We start from the raw sequence: 20243 nt of genomic DNA, 5'->3' as shown, positions 1-20243 counted from the left end.
GAATTGTACTGTAAAGAGCTTAGCATATTAAAGCAATCGGCATTCATCTGCTAACACTATTTTTATTCTTCCACCATTTGTTTTCCAAACATGTGAGATTCCTAAATGATGCACCAGAGATTTGAAAATCTGTTTATAGAGTCCCTTGGCAGAGGAAGCACAAGCAAACAGATGTACTTGGGTACTTGATATTTAAATAGACAAGAATATCTTCCTAATGAGATCTTGCCCATCATAACTATATATAACATCAGCATTCCAGCTCATCTACAGCAGACAAATTTTTGCCATGCACTTTGTAATTCAAGTTGTGCCACATCAAAAGGACTGCAAATAAATTAAGAAGTCTGTGGCTATAACACTGCCCCCAGAATCTCACATACCCAACAAGATAAGAAATTTACAACTGCTGTAGATGACCTCCTGGCTCGTGAAGACATTACTAGAGCTCTGTCTTTTCTCAAAGAGACAAGAACTGCAGTTTTTCTTGGTGCCCTGCATGTTTTACCTCAGGTTCTCACAATAGTATCTCTGTGGTGTGGTCATTTGATACCAAACATGGCATACTTGCAGTTAAATCTGAAGGGTAAATGGGGTAATTTTAATGTTGGTACCATATCTGAAATCACTGCAACAGACCATGTCCTGGCACATGATAAGAAACAGCCACAACCAGAAGAGCACACAATCCAAATAGAACTCCCAGAAAAAGGGCACAACCTGAAGCAAAGTCATTGCAGCAAATCCCCACACAGACCTCCAACAATATCACATCCAAGAAGGAGAAACCCACTGTAGCCTGCACGTCTTGCCTTCCTTGTTGTACACTCCATCCTCACCTATGTGCAAGTCTCCTATGGCCTTATTCTGCCCTTTTGTTAAATGCAAACACATTCTCATCCAGCCCCAATGACTTCTTTGCCAAAAGGTGTCTGTACAGACACTGCTGTAAAGAGTTACCATCTAATCCATGGCCGATTGAAGTAAAGTAGTAACAATAAGGGATTAAAACCAGAGATCAATACTTCTTACTTTACACTTACCTCCTCTCTGGCTTTTCTCTCAGCCTCTTCCTGCTTCTTCTTCTGCTCCTCTTCCTCTAGGATTTTCCGGCGCTCCTCCCGCCTTTTCTTCAGTTCCTCCAGCTCCACGGCTGCCTCCTGCTGTTTCTCCTTCAGCTTCTCGAAGTCCTCTTTCTCATTCTCACCCTGGCGACGGCGCAGATCATCTAGCCGCTTTCCAGCGTCTACCTGGGACCCTGCCTTCGCTTCCTCTGCATTCGCAATTCCCTTCAAGTTGGAGCGGCTGGGAAATAAAAGAAAGGCAAGGTAATGCACCACAGGTTTTCCCTTCCTAGCCAGAGCCACCCCGCTGCCCCACATTCACCAGCAACATGAGGATACTGCCTCACAAGATCTTTTGCTCCTTGTAAACTACAACAAACCCAAAGCATTTTTGTCGGGAGCTAGGTAGGCTGGGATACTTGGAGGAACACCTCTCCCATCCACTGCCAGTGAGGAAGCAGTCTCGTATACTTGTGAAGCAGGGACTGGACCACCCTAGCTGAGAATGCAGGCCACCTCCACTTTTATCACAACTCAGCTAATGAGCTTGAAATGTTTAACATCTCACATAACTTTAGCAAGACATATCTTATCAGCATCTCCATGGTATACAGTAAACCACCGAAGTTTCACATCTCTGCTCTGCAGTTTGTGTGCAGAAGAAGCATTTCCAAAAAGCATATTGTACTTAATACAGAAAACAAAGCAATGGAAACCCATAACTAATTCCTCTCTTTTGGTTTTAAGTGAGACAAATATACATATTAAAAAAAAGAGCAAAAATACTCCGCTATATTCTGTGTTAGAAAAAATGCATAACCCTTTGCTTTCAAAGGCAAATATTTTATATAATCCCTTTAGAAAAAGACAAGTATCTTTGGGAACAGAACCAGTTACTTGACTTGAGGAAGACAGAAGGAAACAAGAGAGTGGTGAGACTCCTACAGCTTCAACAGTGTTTTAAAAAAATAAAAAGGTCCCTACCTAAAGCACCTATCACTTGGACTCAGCAAGCTTATATGATTAGAAAGGTTCATCAGATCTTTTGCTGACAGTTTCCAGGGAAGGTATGACTTTAATTAAGGAACTGGAAATTATTTATTAACAGTAAGCTTCCACAGAAGAAAAACAGAAGTTTTCCAATCAACTCTAATATGAGAGACAGACAGAAAGAACACAAGGGAAAAAAAAAAAGTATTTGTATAGGTGAAGTGCATACTTTCAACAGAGTCAGATAGTATCACCTAGTTAAACAATTACCACAACAGTGTTTAGTCAAATGTCTGCTCCCTGAGCATGTTTAGTATTACTGCTGACAAGGAGATAGGTACGACAGAGGTATCAGTGTGCTATTGACAAGGGACAGAAAAGGAATGTACTTACTGACTTTTTTTAAAGAACTTTCTGCTCTGTTCTGTTGACATTTAGAAAAGCTAGATATTAATGACTTAATTAATTGAACCAGTGTGTTGCAGAATTTAATGCCATGAGACGGTATAAATCGAGTGTTCCAACAAAAACAATAAATGTTAGAGATGATGAGACTAGAGACGACAACATGAATAACAAATATGATATAAATTTGCAGTCTGGTGAATCACACCCAGTCCTGTAAATGTACTCCTCATTCAGATGGATCCGTCATCTACATAGGGTTAACCATATAAAACGGGTTGTCGGATCAGAGCTGAATTATCTGTGGTTTCAATATTGCAATAGGATCTACTAACACAGATTACTCTGCCCCCACATGATCTTACTGACTGCGACGAAACTCAGCTGCAGAAGGGTAGAATGCATGATTTTTGAATTGTATTATTAAAAAACAATGCCAGCATAACCAAACTGACCCTGTGACGTGCATCTCACCTGTTGTAATTCATCTGTGAAAGTTCAACACCAAAGTAGTAAGACCTGACATTTATTTTGCAATGTGTTTACTTGGTTTTAGGAAGTCTTTTCTATATATAACATCAAAAAGTAAAGCTAATGAAAAAAAGAAAAAGAAAAAAAAACCTCCCAGATATCTGTGAATTTATGTATCCTTAAGACACTCACACTTGTTTTTCTAATCTAGAGTTTTAGGTACATAGCATATATTTCCCAAATATCACCTGATCACAATCCTTATTATTTTTTTTTTCCTCTGGGTCCTATTCCTGAATGTGTTTTTGCAGTGCAATTACTTAACCCAGGAAAGTAGAACCAGAAGGTTACCTTCCACCATAAAAGTCGTGTTGTTGTGAGGGGTCACTGATAGAGGCTTGCATCAGATAGTGACACCTAATTAAAGAAAGGAACCCTTGTGCTTTTTTAATACAAAATATATATACAACTAACTAAAACATTGTGAGAAAACATTGGAAACTTTATTTGAAATTTCATTTGGACTATTCAAAAACAAAGCAAGGATCAAAACTTGAGGTTTGAGGTAAACTTTTGGGTGTCCACCCTGAAATACCTCTGATTTAGTTCACAGAGGTGACAAGAACCCAGAACAACCCAGGAACCCTTATAGGGCACCAAGTTTTTCTAAAGATCCAATTCATCTATCCTGTGCAGCCCAGAAGAAATCCGTCTTTTCTAAGGCTTTCCTGCTTCATTGCAGGCTTGCAACCTCTGTAACAAACATCCCAGGAACCTCATTCACTCATTCATTCATTTATTTATTGCTCTTGCCCTCTGAAGTCAGTGTTGTCAGCCCAGCCAGATCTACAAAATGGTGGAAGAGGTCACCTTTGATAGACATAATGAATATCACTGGCAAGGGCAAATGCTCAGCACTCAAAATTAAGAGAGCTAAGAACATACCAGTTACTCCAGTTACTCTGATTCTCTTAATAAATAACTGCTCTGTTTTATATCAGTACACAAGAAAGGTTACTCTTTATACTGACTTCAGTGCAGATGGCCTCAAGGAAATCAACAAGTACTCTCAACCTTCAACTCATAAAAGCCAAAAGTAGAATCTAGTCTTAATATTTTTGTTTGGAGACCTCAGGTGACTGTTTCGTACTCCTTACAATGAAGATCATTTAAGTTTCTACCTTATTTTATTCTCCTGCAGCACACAGGACTTTCCCTACTGGCTCTGCATAATCTGAAATAGGAAACAATAAGCTGGCAGTAATTCTCTGTATTTTCCTCCACCTCCCAAACTCCTCTGTTTTCAACGGATTCTGGGAATCTCCATTCCCTATTGTCAAGATTGAGGAATTAGTATTGAGATGTTGGGTGGAGGAATAGTTTCATAAGTACCTCTTTGGTGCTAAGAAATGAAATTGGTTGCAAGCTTTCAGACAAAGAGGAAAAGGAAAAGTAGTGGTTTGTGGGAGCCAAAAATGTCAGAACAATGTGAAAAACGTGTTACTTCATATTTAGGACTTTTTCAGTCCTGTATAAGAATGGGGAGAAAGGTAGGTGGGAGGGGAGATGGGAAAGGGAAGCTGTAGAATATTTTTGGTGTTTTTTTTTTTTTTTCTGTAATTTTCTGACTGACTTGGAAAAACAAGATAAGATTTTTCTTTAGCTTCCACTGCCCTATTTTGTTCTCAGTCCTCACCATTGAAAGTTAGCCAAGTTACATGCTTCCTAACAAGTATCTGATGTGTTCATGTAAAAACAAGAAGATAGTTCCAAAGAAAGCCTTAGGTTAAACACCCTTCTTCACACACTTGGGAAAGAGTGGAAGAAAAACAGAAGAAGGAAAAAGGGAATGGAAACACAGATCTACATGTTGCCACTAAGGCCTGTCTCCCACAGGAAGTGAAACAAATGAAAACACAACAAAAATATTTTTAGAAAACCGTTCTCTTGTTACTGATGATGTGACCCAAGTCATGATGCAGGACAGTTCTGAGCAAGGCCCATTTCCTGCTATCCCATCTCCATGCTGCCTGACTCCCTCTGTCTTTTAACCTTAGGTCAGGGTGTCTCCAGGGCCTTATGAACTGCATTTTATTTTGAGAAAGTTTGGTTTTCCCGGAAGAATCACTAGGGGAATGCTGAGATATAACAGCAAAATCCATCTGACCTACATGGATTTCTAAACATGCCTGGAGAGTTTAACCTTTTCTTTGCCTGTGCCAATGTAAAAGAGGAAGAGATGTGCAGAAGGAAAAAAAAATGATTTCTAACCAACTCATGTTCCTCTGCTAGAAGGAAGAATTTGTGCTCTGTTTCATTTATTCCCTTCCTTTTAGCAGGTAGAATCCCTTTTTAATAAACTTCCTCAGCAATTTGTTATCTTCACTGAATTTCCCAATACAGCCATAAGGCCAGTGTTTCCTTGAAAAGAAAAAAAAAATCTAACTTAATGCAACTTTTAAAAAGACAAATATATATATATATATATATATATATATATATAGGCTAGGAGAGGTTTTCATCTAACTGAAAAATCACTTTTGTAGAGAAGCCACTAAATTCAAGGTTTGCCTTGAAATCAAGAGAGAAGTTCTCAAGAGTTACCCATTGAATTGTGCTGCATACTGATATGCAGTCTGATTAAAAGCAGATGTGTAATTGGAAAATGAGTTATTTCAGGTTGAGATCTGATTAAAAATATTAGAGACTACAAAATCTGGAATGTGGTCATTACTGGCCTCTGTGCAGCTATTAGAATGAAATTCTAATTGAAAGTCCCTCAAGGAAGGAAAACTCCAGCAGAGAAAAATAGCTGCTCATCTCTACAGAGGGCGCAAGGTACTATTTACATCTGCTTTCCGTACCTTGTTTTGTCGCTGTAACAAAGGGATGGTAGTCCATTAGAAAACAGGCCAACAGCCTTAATTCAAACCTAACCACATAGCGAACACCAGAGCTTCCACTGATGATGCCATTTAAGTCTTCTCCTCAGCTGCCACAAGGCCATTAAAGAGAGACCCCTGAGAAGGCCCCCTGCTCTGCTCTAGCATAAACAAGCCCCATGCTCACTTGGAACTTACCCAAAAGCATTCTCAGTAGATTTAAGTTTGGGGGAAGTGAGTTCACGTTCTCCATTCTGTGCCTTTTGTTCAGGAACTCCTTTTTTACGATCCCAGACACTTTTCATTTCCTCCTTGGGTGCTTTTTCTTTATCCTTGTCTTTTACCTGCTCAGAGATACCGTAAATCATAGAGGGGGAGGGAGAAAAGTCACAGTGAGTCATTATAAATAACAGTCAAGGAACACAAATTGCTTGGTATTAACCAAGTGATTTACTAATCTTAGTGATTAACTAAGTAACTGTCTTCAAAATGTTTATGTGCTTTATGAAGGAAGTAGTCTGCAAAGCTCAAAAATGTGATCATCCATCACCCTGCCTGCCTGACCTGAATTCAAGATGAAAACATCTAAAATCATCAGTCTTTTGTGAAAGTTTGTTGCAGCCATGGGACTTTGCTACCACATCACTTCTTTCTACAACTGCACCTTCCTCAGGCGCCCCAATCCTCCTCCCTTCCACTGCAGCATCATTCACCTGTTGCCTATGAAGATCCTAGGCTGCAAACCCTCTGGGACTAGGCTTGTTGTTACATTCTTGGTACAAGGTTTAGAGCATTGAAGCAACAGGTTCATAACCTTCACCAATTGCCAAGCTGGATAAGGTAAGTTCGTGCTATTTGGATGTAGGCAGACCATTCTGCAGCACAGCAAGGGAGTGCTACCAGACCAGACCTAGCATTTCCAGTGTCACAGCAGGTGGATAATTCAATACTACAAGAATAATGACACAGATACAAAGCAATCTTTACATCAGAATAAAAGTTACTCTGATAAAAAGCATAGTCCTACCAGGGGCTAGTTATTGATAGTGTTATCAGACACTAGTAATGAATATCTAATCCTATGAAGAAGCAGATGTTCTCTCTGGAAACACTAGAGCAAAAATTCCCCCCGTCCTTAAAAAGTTTTGCCACATAATTTTTAAGAGCAATTAAGTATATTTAGAGCATGGATTTCACTCTCCAGTATCCCTCTGTAGTCATGGGCTTGAAGTATTTACCAATACTAGAGACAGACTGATCCCAGCATCCTGAGTCATGGCTGGATGCTGATAAGAAGTGGAGGATATGGACTGATTTAAGTACTTTGTCCTCAAGCAGAATTATTCCCACTAAGAAAATGAATTGGACTAGCAGCCTAAATAAACTTTCATCAGCAGCAGAGGAAAAAAAAAATCCCCAAAAAAACTTTTTTTCCCAGCTATATCATATTGGAGGAAGTGGGCAAGCAAGAAAAAAAAAATTTAATCTTCTGTTACTTGGAAGCTTATCGTCTTCCCATTTGCTATCTTAAAAAAATAAAATAAAATAATTTCCATAACCATAACAGCCCTGTCTGCAGCACAACAGATTTTATAGCATTCCAAACTGCACCTAGAAATAAAAGCCAACAGCAGGCAATGCAGAGGTGGCACACACCACCAGTCAGTGCTGGGTGGTTATACTACTCAAGTAAGTTTGACACCGGGGAGCAATGCTGGACACAATGCACAGAGACACTTGCTCCGTCCCAAGAGCAGGCAGCAGCAGCACAGACATCCCCCATGTGCTCCTGCCAATGGACTCTAGCTATGACCTGGCAGCACTGCCCTGATGGACAAGAGGGGAGTTCAGTTTCCATGGCCGTGCATTCTTTGGCCGTGATGCTGTGACTGCTAGCAAACAATGCCATTATTGCTAGCTGCCTCAAGGAATGGCTTTCCGTTTTCTAGGAGCTGCACTGAGACAACCAGTGCTATTCACTGAGTTTAATGAATGCCGTTGGACAGTAATGTCTTTTGGGTGCTCCCAAATCTGGGCAAGATTCTAGCTAGTGACATGTTCACAGAAAAAAAAAAAAAAAAAGAAAGAAAGAAAGAAAGAAAGAAAGAAAGAAAGAAAGAAAGAAAGAAAGAAAGAAAGAAAGAAAAAAAAAATGCTCTGCTGCCTGTTGGCAATCTCCTAAACCTTCAGTCCCAGACAGGGTGATACGGAGACCCGCGATGTTGATTGTTGTACGATTTCAAATGCCAGGATGTCTGTGTTGGGATTTTGAGAGCATAGGATTTCCTTTGCCGAGATTTTCATCAAGACCTTTCTAAGTCTCATTAAAAAGCCAATCTTCCAGCTGCCTGATGTATTGAAGTCCACTGGGGAAGGTCATATCTCTTACATCTTAATTGAAATTGCTGAGAAAACTAATATTAAAACAATATAGTTTAAAAATTAATAGGTTAGGAAACAGCATTTCAGAAGGCAGTAGGATTTATGGTAATATGTGTGCATTTGAGAAAACTGTTAATGCAGCTTGGCTTCTTTATTCAAAAATATAATAAAACAAGATATAACACAAACATTTTACAGCTTTCATGTCCAATAATTTTCCTACTAATTTTAATGCCAAAACTGTGACTGATTAGCAAAGAAATGGAATCCATTATGTCCCATTCCAGAGGAAGGCAACAGAAAAATTATTTTCCCTTGTCTCAGTGCTTCCCTGAATTACAGATGAATTCAGCTTCCACTGAATTTAGTGAAAAGCACTACTCTGATTACGATTGGAGTGGATGAGTGGTATTACCTGAACTGAACACAGCTTGCACTGTCTCTCAAATCTTGACCCTCAAGTCCAAACAGAACCTGACCAAAAACATGTTTAGCTAATTTAAAAAATAATTTATTTATATTTTAATCTTTCTCCATACTACTTCTTTCCTGTTAGGCTTTTATATTAATATTCGAGAGTCAAGTTTTCTAAATCTAGGACTTGAACACTCTCAGAAAACAATGAATCAGTTGCTGAGGTTGGGACCATTTAGCAAATCTTATTCCTTGCTTGGGCTGTTTCTTAGTGACTTAAAAGCTGTGGGCATCTGGGTCTAGGGCATCCATTTAGAGCCAACGACTATACCCAAATACCATGAGAAAAGCAACCATTGCGGTACGTCTAGCCAAACTGGAAGCAGGAAATACCAGAAGTCTCACATCATGAGAAAGCTTGTTCTTATGAACTTTCCAGGCCAGTTTTGAGAACCCAAAATTGTGGGGCAGTTCAGAGAAGGAGACAGATTTTGTTTGCTAATTTGATCAAAACCTGAGCTTTGAGGACCAGATTTTGGTCACATTAAGAAAGGATATGTGCTTGTGTTGCACAATTACAGAAGCAAAATCTGGCTAAGTGTTCCTTCAGGATCTTGTTCACTACATAATGCTATCCTCTTAACTCCATATATGTGTCTGAAATAGCCTCACTGAATTTATACATCCTTGCATGGGGGGAAGAAGTGGAGATAGGTGCCTGATCTTGACTTTGCTTGGAGTCTGAGATTGTCAATTTTTCCTCACGAGCCAAGAAGCAACAACTGAGATTTTCAAACCTGAGCAGAACATGTTGAATGTTCAGCTCGATACACATGCAAAAGTTTTACCTTTCAGCAGATGCATATTCAGCATTGCACCAAAAGTAGTACTCTCTCAAATTGTCTCACCTTGAGCATCCAAAAATGTACTAAAATTACAAGTTACTTTCAAAAGTCTTTCCAGTTTCCTGGAAGAATGCAGCCTTGTAGGTATGGCTGAAAAGGATGACAGAAGCACCACTGAGTGCTGATTGAGCTCCACACAAACATAAGCAGGATGACTGTGTGTCAAGCCCTCCCAATCAATATTTGTGGTCAAACATTTACAGCCCACTTTTTACATTTACTTGTAATAGTCAAAGATTGTGTGCAACAGTGAATATTACAAGCTGATTCCATCATACGAACAGCTTTTAATATAATCCATCCCTTATTTTCTGCACAGTTCCTTCCTCTGGTTTCACAATCAGGGTGATCAGGTACAGTGACTATTTCGTTTTTCTAAAGCATTATTTTAACATATGTCCCAGGTTTCATTTAACTCTTTCCCTTTCTAGACTAAGTTATTTTAGTATTGCCAGTCTCTCTCCCTGTTGATTTTGAAACCTTTCTTTTAACCATCTTCATCACTTTACTTGCTTTTTCCTGTACCTTACTAAAAATATGGACAATCAACTCAGGTAACTGGACATAAAACCTTGTTACATGATTTGCCCTCACCTCTCTCTGAGGGTAAGCTAAGCTCCTGCAGCATGTTCTGAATTAATCAAGCTGCCTTCCTACAGCTAAGGACACTGGACCATACCCTCTGTAGCCCTCAGTGCTCCCAAGCAGCTGCAGAGGCAACAAGCTGCCTGTTACTAAATCTCTGTGCTGTGGCTCCCTTTAAGCCACATGGAGATGGATGAACCTAAATGGGTGCAAACCTGCAAGAAGCTGACTAGTCCCAATGCCTGACCAGGATCAGGGGCTATTCTTATACCTGCTGTATTGACCCAAAAGCTCAGGTGCTGCATAAAATGGAGCTTGGCTCCCTGTTTGCCAGCTGTAACCTGAAGAGTAAATGGTTCCCAAATCTTATTTACTTACCATACAGTAAAACACCATGGCACCAGCTCCTGTGTTTACAGTGGAAATGCAATGCAGTAAATTTTGTAGAACTTCTCTTTAAAACAAAAGAAGAATCTTGGGTATGCACAGTTTATATCATGGGACATTGAAGTTTGGGGGAAAATCATTAGTTAAGGCATTCAGGTGGCCAAAGGGCTTAGATTATTGTTATTGTTATGGTAAAAGTAGGTCTCAGTCATAGGGAAAAAGTTCACAGTAAAGTGGAAGGAAACCAGGGAAGGATGATTAGTTGAAAAATTCATCCCTAAGGTGCAAACCATCCTTGTTTTATTGCCTGACCTGAGTTTAACTGAAGTATTTGTTCTAAGACAAACAGGTCTTGGTTGTAAGGCCCTAAAAGAACAAAATACTTAAGCATATACTTAATGTTAAGCACCATAAATAGCTTCATCCCTATTTATTTCATCAGGATTACCCATGTTCTTGAAGTAAGGCACATGCTTAAGTACTTTGCTGAACAAACAACTTTCAGTTATAGGTCCCTTACTTATTTTCTTATCTTAAGTTTCCTTACAACATCTAAATCAGTGGTTTGTAAGTTACCTGATCTTTTTTGGAGGTAGGTTGAAGCTTCTCTGGTAACTTTTCCTTTTTAGCTTCCACTTTAGCCTCTTTGTCTTCCTCCTTTGTTTGTGGGTTTTTAATATTTTTTGTAAGTAAGATATGGAAACACCATTCTATGAGCATCTGTTTGCACTTTTGTTTCTCCACACTGTGTTCATGTACCAAACCTGTGTGCAGCCACGTCTTTCATATGCTGCTGTGCCCACACCTCCATGTGCAGCCATGCTTCCTCCACCCTCTCCATATGCTTCCATTCCCCCATCTGGGCTTTCTCCCTTGTGCAGCATCATGCTCACATGTCCCAGCACAGAACCCCTTATTGTGATTGCATTTAACACACGTGGTTCCTCACACAGTTTACCAGGTGTTCATAATATTTTGTGTCAAGTTGTGTTTGCCTCAACTTCATGTGTTACTGCAGCAGGCCAGCTTATAGCAGCTGAGAAAAAAGGCAGCAAAAAAAAACATGCAGAGCTCTGAACATGCAAGGTGTGCTCTGAACAACGGAGTGAGGACAGGCATGTTGTGTAATTCATTATTGATAAGCAGAAATAAGGAAATTTAGTTTAAAAAAGAGACAGCATGGGTATTAGTTGTATAAATGCAGGAACAGATCTGTGAGGAAATTCCAATTCAATATTTTTGTTCTTGCATTACATTTCTCACAAACAACAGGTGTCTTATTTTGGTGCAAAATGTTTACTGTACCTGTTTTTTTAGGAAAGCTGCTTGAGGTTTTTCCTCTTGTACTTTCTTCTCTTTTACCTGCTTATCTTCTGTTTTCTTTTCTTCCATCTTTTGCTTTTCCTTTAATTTTTCTGCTTCTAGCTTAGCCTTTTCTTCAGCTGCCCTCTTTTCCTCTTCTGCCTTAGCCCTCTCTCTTTCCTCAGCTGCTTTCCTCTCCGCTTCTGCCTTAGCCCTCTCTCTTTCCTCAGCTGCTTTCCTCTCCTCTTCTGCCTTAGCCCTCTCTCTTTCCTCAGCTGCTTTCCTTTCCTCTTCTGCCTTAGCCCTCTCTCTTTCCTCAGCTGCTTTCCTTTCCTCTTCTGCCTTAGCCCTCTCTCTTTCCTCAGCTGCTTTCTTCTCCTCTTCTGCCTTAGCCCTCTCTCTTTCCTCAGCTGCTCTCTTTTCCTCCTCTGCTTTCTGTTTTTCTTCAGCTGCCTTCTTTTCTTCTTCTGCTTTTAACCTCTCCCTTTCTTCTGCCTCAAGTTTTTCCCTTTCTTCTTCAGCCTTTTCCTTCTCTTTATCTACAGCATCAGTTATACTCTGCTCCCCTTCCTGCACGGCATTTGTGTCATTCTCTGCTTGGTGTTCCTCTGCATTTACAGCTAGAGTTTTTGTTTCTACTACCTCTTCTTTATCTGTGGATTTTGCCACATCTACCTGATTTTCCTCTATGGGTACCTCCTTTGGTTTGTCCTCCTGTGCCTCCTCCTTGTCTTTTTCTTCTTTTTTTTCATCTTCTTCTCCATCTTGCCTCCAGTTGTTCCTTTGGTATGACTTGGTAACCGTTTCCGTTTCCTCAGTCTCATAGCGTCCTCGGCGTGTTTCAACCTTTTCCTCTTTCCCTGTGGTCTCATTTTCTTCCACATTGTTTACTTCTCTCCTGCTGGGCACTGACAAACTCCCATCTGTGATCGTTGGGTCAAATTCCTTTTGACGTTCCAGGGCTTCCTGTAGACGTTTTTGGCGTCTCTCCTCACGTCTTGCCAGTCTCTCCAACAATGCAGCTTCATCATCTGTTCCCCTTGTGGTTGTACGTTTGGTTTCATCTTCTGCCACACTACATAAAAGTGACAACTTCTCATTAAAAAAGCTTTCTAACAACGTATGCTTAGTTGTTTCTTAAAAAAAATAAAAAAAATAAAAAAGCTTGCTGTAACATTATTCCATGGTTTGAAAACACAACAGGTTGCATAATTCAAAATTTAGCCAAATGGTTCCGGGGATTAATTTTGGCATTTCTACATGTATAGGAATGTGGTGTTTCACAATGTCAGAGCCTGGAAAGGTTCCCTTCCAGGCGAGCTCCAAGAGCCGCTGAAGTCCCCAGGAGTTTTACTGACCTCAGTAAGCACTGGACTGGGCCCTGATGCTTGGAACAGCTGAAATACAAACAGCTCTGAAAAATTCATCCTCCCACTCTGCACCCTGCAGCAGAATACTTGAAAGACCTCAGCTAGCTTTAAGGCCCTCTTCAGCTTGGCCGAGGGAATACTTGAGAAATCTTTGTCTTATACCCAGACAAAATTTTTGAAGATGCTGCACAAGCAAGATACCTTCTGACTTCAGTGACGTTCTCTAGCAACAAGAAAGTGGCTACCCCTGTTTGGCAACAAAATCTGAAAACGCAGTCCATAAGGGGATAACCTGGCAACTTAGGGTGCAGAGTGGTTGTGATTGCCTATACAGAGACATGAATCTGATAGAAAACGGAGTGAGCATAGCTCCTAATTTAAGACATGCTGTTCAACATCTATAGGTATCAGGACTGGATCTCACTCTCAGTCTCTGGAGACTTTTTTGACTCCTTCAAAATTCAGATGTTTAATTTTCCTACATGCAGTTTTGCTCCCTCTTTCTCACTGTATTTTTGTTTTGTTTGTTTGTTTTATACTAGGAAGAGCTAACCTGCAGTCAGAAATGTTGCCATTTACTTATCTATATCAACTCTCCTTGTATTTAATAGAATGCTACTTGAGCTCAATATCTGTTAGTTTGCTATCACAAATGGTATTTCTGGTCTCTTCTATCAACGGTGTTATGGCTACTGGAAATATGGATATATTATTTGTGGTTATGTGAAACTGAACAGAAAATGGAATATTTGAAAACATGAAATACAGATATATAAAAATGGACATGAATATGTGAAAATGGACAGACTGGAAGGACAGCACTGCCCTCTCAGCTCGTGAGAAGTGATGCCTCACCCCACCAGCTTTTCTGTTGTTTACAGCTGCATGACCCTGACAGTGCCAGATGAGGGCTGGTATTTAGTGCTTACACACAGAATCTTACAGGCATATTTCTGCCACAGCTTAAGGCCTGGGTGCCTACCATATACCTTTTTTGCCAGTGAGAGCATGGCCCCTATAAGCAGGACCATACACTTTCTTGTCTGTCCATCTAGTGTTAAGACAAAAGATGTACTATGAGGAGGTTTGTGGGGCAGCCTGATGCACTGGAGGGGTTTCCCTCACTAAGCTGTGATTGTGTTACCCCATAGACAGCCTGAGGACACTCTGGGAATGGGTGATGAGTATGGCCTCAAACCTAGCCTCAGTGATGCTCCCTCCCCACTGTGTTGACACAGCCAGTGGCACTCCTCACAGCGTTAGGTCCTCCTCAGAGCAAAGATGGCCAAACCTGGTGCTTAAAATTGAAGTAGCATGGCTGACCCTTTCAAAATACATCCCTCCTCCAAACAAAAAGTACAGCTGACTCATCAGTAAACATCAAACATTTACCTGTTCTGAGCATTAACTTCTGATTTCTCTGTTACATCCCCTGATAGATCTTCTTCTTCCTTTTGCCGCAGCCTCTCCTGTCGAGCCCGTCGGCGACGTTCTCTGGCGGCTTCTTCATCATCATCATCATTTCTCTGGTAGGACAGCCTGCCACAGAGCATTAAGGAGAAGGAAATAAAGAGGCTGTCGCATGGAGGACAGTATAACTGAAAATGATAAAAAGCAGCTGACCACAGCACAGTAAGCATGACTGCAGTGGCTGCTCCATGTGGTGTTTAGAAAATAAGCTGTCAAGTTGAGATGCATCATTTCAAAATTTGGTCCTGTTTTCTTTTCCAAAAATGAAAATTACAAAATGGTAGTAGCGAAGGCAGCAGCCATACCACATTGTCAGTTTGCTCCTAGAAAATACCAAGACCATGAAACCCCAGCTCAGAAGTTAAGCAGATATCCTGCTGGACTGCATCAGGATCCTGCCAGAAACAGCACTTGACCAGACTATTGCTCAAGCCCACATAACTGAAATTGGACTTAGCTAAGCAGCTTTTCATTAGCCCCCTCTAAATATAACTCGCTTTAAATGTTGACAGCATTCTAGATCCGAAAGACTGGAAAGCAGAGAAATGCAAGTATGACGATGGCTTTCAGTGTTTGGTTCTGAGTGCCAAACATCTGACACCTACAAAACTTTTGTGAGCCCAGAGCCCTGCCAGGCCAAATCATACAAGATCTCCGCTGTGATGAAAGTCTACAGCTGAGAACCCATTGTGTTCATCTAACCCAACAGATGATTACAATTAGTTTCTTCCTACTTGAAAAAGAAAGCAAGACATTACAATCCTAATAATCCAGAGGTCCATTCAAATCTTTGCTGAGGTGCACTATTACTGTGTGAGATAAAGCAAAAGGCCTGCATTCCTGTTATCTTTTTGTATAAGAAAAGCAAAATAGGAAGCTAATGTGCCAGACCCAATCAGAGCATTCATTCACTTTGTTGCCAGTAGTGGTCTGAGATAAGTGATGGTTAAGAAATCACCCTTTCTTTTGTAGTCATCTGTTTAAGCTAGCTGTACAGCAATGCACATACAGAAAAAATAGCTGCACAGAGTCAAAACAAGCACAGCTAAAGCCTGTGATTCAAATAATACTTTAGCATTAAAAGTAAATGAAAATATTTTGATTTAGTCATGAATCGGACCCTTTAGGTCCAAGCCTCTCCAATTGCCTTGTTCTGGTACCACTTTTCCTTTGCTGAGAGAAGTATAAATTCAGCAGAGATTCAATTAACCTATTTTTTGCTTTAAACATTAAAAATGGAAGTTAAAACCCCAACATGGCCAAGCCACTTGCCAGACCTTGAACAGCATCTTCATCCTGTGCAACTTTTCTTGGCCTTAGCACACTGAAGGATTTCATTTGTTATTTTCATGCTGCACTTCAAGAGCTTGTAAATTCTCTCTTTGTACAAAAGAGCTCCTCTTAAAGAAGGTGAAAACCATGAGCAGCATGGCTATGAAGGATCACAGTAGTGGGAATGGGAAGAAAGGGAGGAGAAGAATTAAAAGAGATGAAGCTGGGAAGACAAGGAAAAATGCTTTCTGTCATTTGTAAGCAATTTAAAGGGGGGTCAACATTTCATTAAGGTCTAGAACAGAAAGCACATACAATATAATAATAAACCAATGAGGTCTTTAATTTTCAGAGGAAAAAGACTTGAATAAAACTGCATTGGCAAAGTGACCACAGAAGGACCATTTGTTAGCAACACATTCTGGCTGCAAGAAGCCTATCATCTTTTTAGGTCTGAACTGCAAATATAAGGGCATAGGACCTTTGCTCCTAGCCTGTGGCAGCTGGATAATGGCCATGGCTGAGTCAATTCCCAGTGTCTATAGCTCAGGCGCTGTCTTTGCAGTAAGACCACAACAGGACGAAGTAGTTTATCCTACTCTCTGCTCCCACACAGAACCCTCCTAGACAGCGAGGAGAACAACCGCTTTTAAAGACCTCTTTAAAATGCCTTTTTGAAACCACCAGTTCCTCAGAAAACTAAAAAAGGAAAGAAAAGACACTCTAAGCAAAAAACTCCCACCAAATGGTACCCATTAAATAAGTCACATGAAAGCAGATACGTATTTCCTGTCTTTGGACACATCACATAGATCATCTGTTAAGAAAGCTGGCAATCCCTCTCAATATCCTTTTAAGTACATACACTGCCTCATGGCATATCGCAGTATTTCCCTACAGCAAGCAAGTACGCCAGATGTAAACTCCACCCATGAGGATGACCTTAAGCATTCAATTCTGTTCACCAGCATCGATGCATGAAGCATCTTCAGTAACCTGGAAACAGTGATATCAACAACTAGTAGCAACATTTTATAGATCTGTATCATATTTTCACTAAAATTATGTTGAAACCACTTCCCAGACTATACATCTGTGGGCTGTTTTGCTTGCCTCAGAAATGCAAGCTTTGCTAGAGTGGACCTGAGGAGCCACCACAGACTGACAGTAAAACAAGCTGAAAGTGCAGGCTGAGGATGGGTATGTCAATTAACAGGCTAACAAGCATGCTGGGAGCAAACTGATAACACGAGCATTTATGAAGAGATTCGGCATAGTCACCTTAACTGCCACGGACTTTGCATGAGAAAGTCAGTCACAGGAAAGATGGTGCAAGCTAGACAACTGCCATTTCTGCCCATGAAAAGCACACTCTTCTGATGATGGTGTTCTTCTCACTGTTCTCTCAGTCCTCACACACTGAGGTCATTCATCCAAACTCAGCTGGCACATCACTCTCTTTTCCTTAATTATCTAAGTAGCCTTCTCCTCCTCTGCTGCTTAGGGTGTCAAGCTAATTTCACATAGAAAGTAAAACAAGACACAGGCAGTCATATAAATTCTTGTACCCTTCACCATACATTCTAGATCAAAATAAGACTGAGGCTCCCTCTCCTACTGTTACAGCTCTCGATAACTTCACATCACAAGCAAAATCAATCTTGGAGCTCTTCCTCCACCTGTCTGCATCTTTTGACATTCTTTAGACCACGAATAAGCAAGTAAGAAAGTATGAAGCTGAGACTACAGCACTGTGCATCAGGCAGATGTAAATCCACTGATCCATGCTAGCTTGTGGTGTTCCTCCACCCTTGTAGAACAGCTTTGTTGCCTAGCATGCATGCACACCCCACAACTAAATTAAACTAACCTTGCTTCCATTTGTCACCTTCTTCATAACTGTTCAAAGCCTTTGCAGACTAGCTTCTCTCTACAGTGAGCTGTTCCAGCTATCTCAGGCAATGAGAGAGCAGCATGATCTCAAAGAGATATGACAAGCCTTCTGATACGTGACACCTCTTATTAAATATTCAGATGAAGATGACTACACCTTGTTACCAAAGATAACTTGATTTAAATGACATTTAAATGGAAAAGAAAAAATAGCAGTGTTGGCTGCATCTCCTTTTACCCCTCTACGTTTCTGACATGAGAAGAGGCAGTGTAACCTGCAGGCGTTATTGATAAGCCATTCTGGTAAAGCAGTAGTGCCAAATCTATTGTACTTCACATGCAGCACAACTCAAGTACAGGAGACTGGGCAACACATCTATGTGCAACAACATTATCTGAGGCACTTTGGTTTTAGAATTTCTTGCCAGTAGTACTACATTATTGTTGTTGTCTGAATTATGACAGCATTGAAATTTCCTGATCAAGCCCAAGAGCTTGCTATAGTAGGCATTTTATAAAGATAGGGGAAGATCTGGTCCCTATTCTAAACAACAGGTATACTGACAGAAGAAAAACTTAACACATCGTAACACTACCTGCCCTCAATGAGTCATAAGTTAAACCTGATGAATCTTTTTCATTTTTCATAATGGTGTAAAATAAATAATAATAATTTAAAAATAATAATAATAATAATAATAAAAAAGAATAAAAACAACAAAACACTAATTTAAGCTGGATCAGACTACTCCATTCAAGATGAGGCAGGGAGAAAGAAGAGCTCTGGATCTGAGCTCTGACTCTACCTTAGGTGTGTCAGAAATATGGGGGGAGAAATTCCAAATAGAACAAAAGCCTCTGGGTGTAGATTTTTAACTCAAATAGTTCAGGTCTGTCTCTTCTTTCCCCCATGATTCACTCAGATGCTGATCTGTCCTCCCTCTCCTAAGTGCAAAAAACATCTTGCATTCATGGAACTGGCTGCCAACACATCCCTCAGTTAGAGGCAACCATACCTATTCAGCAAGCTCTTTCCCGCATACCTTCTTGGAAGCCTTTATGGGTTTCACTGTACATATACTACAGATTGATTTTCTCTGCCCAAGAAGTAAGATAATTCATCCCAAATGAAACTACTGCACCTCCACTTGCAACCTGACTTTATAACTTCACCCTTCATTACCTAACACCACAGAAGTTGAAGTGACATCTTCGTACTTGCATATCTCCTAATTGATGGCAGAGGGAGTACATCAGTAAAATGTCCTTGATGACAAATTTCACTGCCAGACTCAGTCTATACAAGCTGCATTTGTTTGCCTTCTGCACTCTTAGAAAGCCTATCTGTATCATTCTATTCCTAAAAGGATGGGTGGGGTGAGAGGGAAAGGATGGGCTCCATTATAAAACCCACTGAAGAGTGCTCGTTGAGTCACTATCAATATTTGGTCAAGTTTTATTTATGATTGCATGTTTTCATTTTTTTTTTATTGTTCACTTAATTTGTGTTATGGTAGGCACACCTCAAAATGTGAAAATAAAAAAGCAATCAATCTTCACCTCCAAAATACAACAAATGCACATGCTTTCAGAGCATTACATCTCTGTCAAGCTTTGCATGTCAAATGCCAGCTGTATTTCATTCAAGTCGCATCTAAAAATGTGGTGCATGGGGGGGGAGGGGGGGGGGAGGGGGGTTGGGGAGGGCAGAATTGTCGAGAAAACTATTTCTTCTAATCATTCCTCTATAATTCAAGGACAGCTGCCAGTATTCTGCTCAGACCTGCTCAAGAAGATTCATTTTTATGATGGAACAAGCAGAATTTCAGTCCAAAATGCTCATGTTTCAAAAAGATGTAGTGAGTGAAAACAGGGGATTATGATGGAGACATGCAGACATGCCACCACAGTTCTCAGTCCAATGCTGTGCATGAATGCTGTTATTAACACCCATATTTTTCACATATTTCTTGATTTGACATGCACCATTTTTTTCACATTGAATGTAGAAGAGACAAATGGATAAAATTAACCAATGGCTGGAAATTAAACCCAGACAAATTAAAACGGGAAATGAAGCATATGTTTTTAACAGTGAGGTTGCTTAAATATACAAGAAATGATGGAATATCCATCTTAAAATGAATGCCTTTTTGGACATTACACTACAGTAAAATACCAATTCTTGGGCTCACTAAAGACACAACTTGGTAAATTTCCATTATCTGTTACGTATGGAAAGTCAGACTAGATGATACTGTGGCTCCTGCTGGACTTAAAGAGTTCCATTTACAGAAAGTATGTGACTTCTCATTCAGTTCACAATTCATCTCTGTCTCACAAATACTTTTACTCTTTTCACCCACACATTCTCCAGAACTACACAGCCAATACTACTGACTTGGCAAATTATCCAGAAAACATATCCACATGGTTCTTTGTGAAAAACAG

The 20243-nt window shown here is 40.2% G+C and overlaps 1 protein-coding gene across 46 annotated transcripts in view; it reads right to left on the bottom strand.

The window, feature by feature from the left end:
• CALD1 (caldesmon 1) overlaps window positions 1-20243 on the bottom strand; it is a 194219-nt gene that overhangs the window by 17350 nt on the left and 156626 nt on the right. For 17 of the 46 annotated variants that reach the window (XM_040563388.1, XM_040563443.1, XM_040563407.1 and 14 more), the window contains 4 exons: window positions 14550-14696; window positions 12463-12862; window positions 6011-6156; window positions 1044-1305 (listed from right to left, as the gene is read on the bottom strand). In XM_040563388.1, coding sequence (XP_040419322.1) covers window positions 1044-1305; window positions 6011-6156; window positions 12463-12862; window positions 14550-14696 — 955 coding nt within the window. Of the gene's footprint in view, window positions 1-1043; window positions 1306-6010; window positions 6157-11061; window positions 11143-11790; window positions 12863-14549; window positions 14697-20243 lie in introns of all 46 variants that reach the window. The other 29 variants (XM_040563282.1, XM_040563229.1, XM_040563262.1 and 26 more) reach the window with 2 other exon arrangements.

The sequence above is a fragment of the Cygnus olor genome, chromosome 1, assembly GCF_009769625.2.
Source record: "Cygnus olor isolate bCygOlo1 chromosome 1, bCygOlo1.pri.v2, whole genome shotgun sequence".
NCBI lineage: Eukaryota > Metazoa > Chordata > Aves > Anseriformes > Anatidae > Cygnus > Cygnus olor.
The sequence above is the reverse complement of the archived record's forward strand: the minus strand, read 5'-3'. Positions and strand labels throughout refer to the sequence as shown.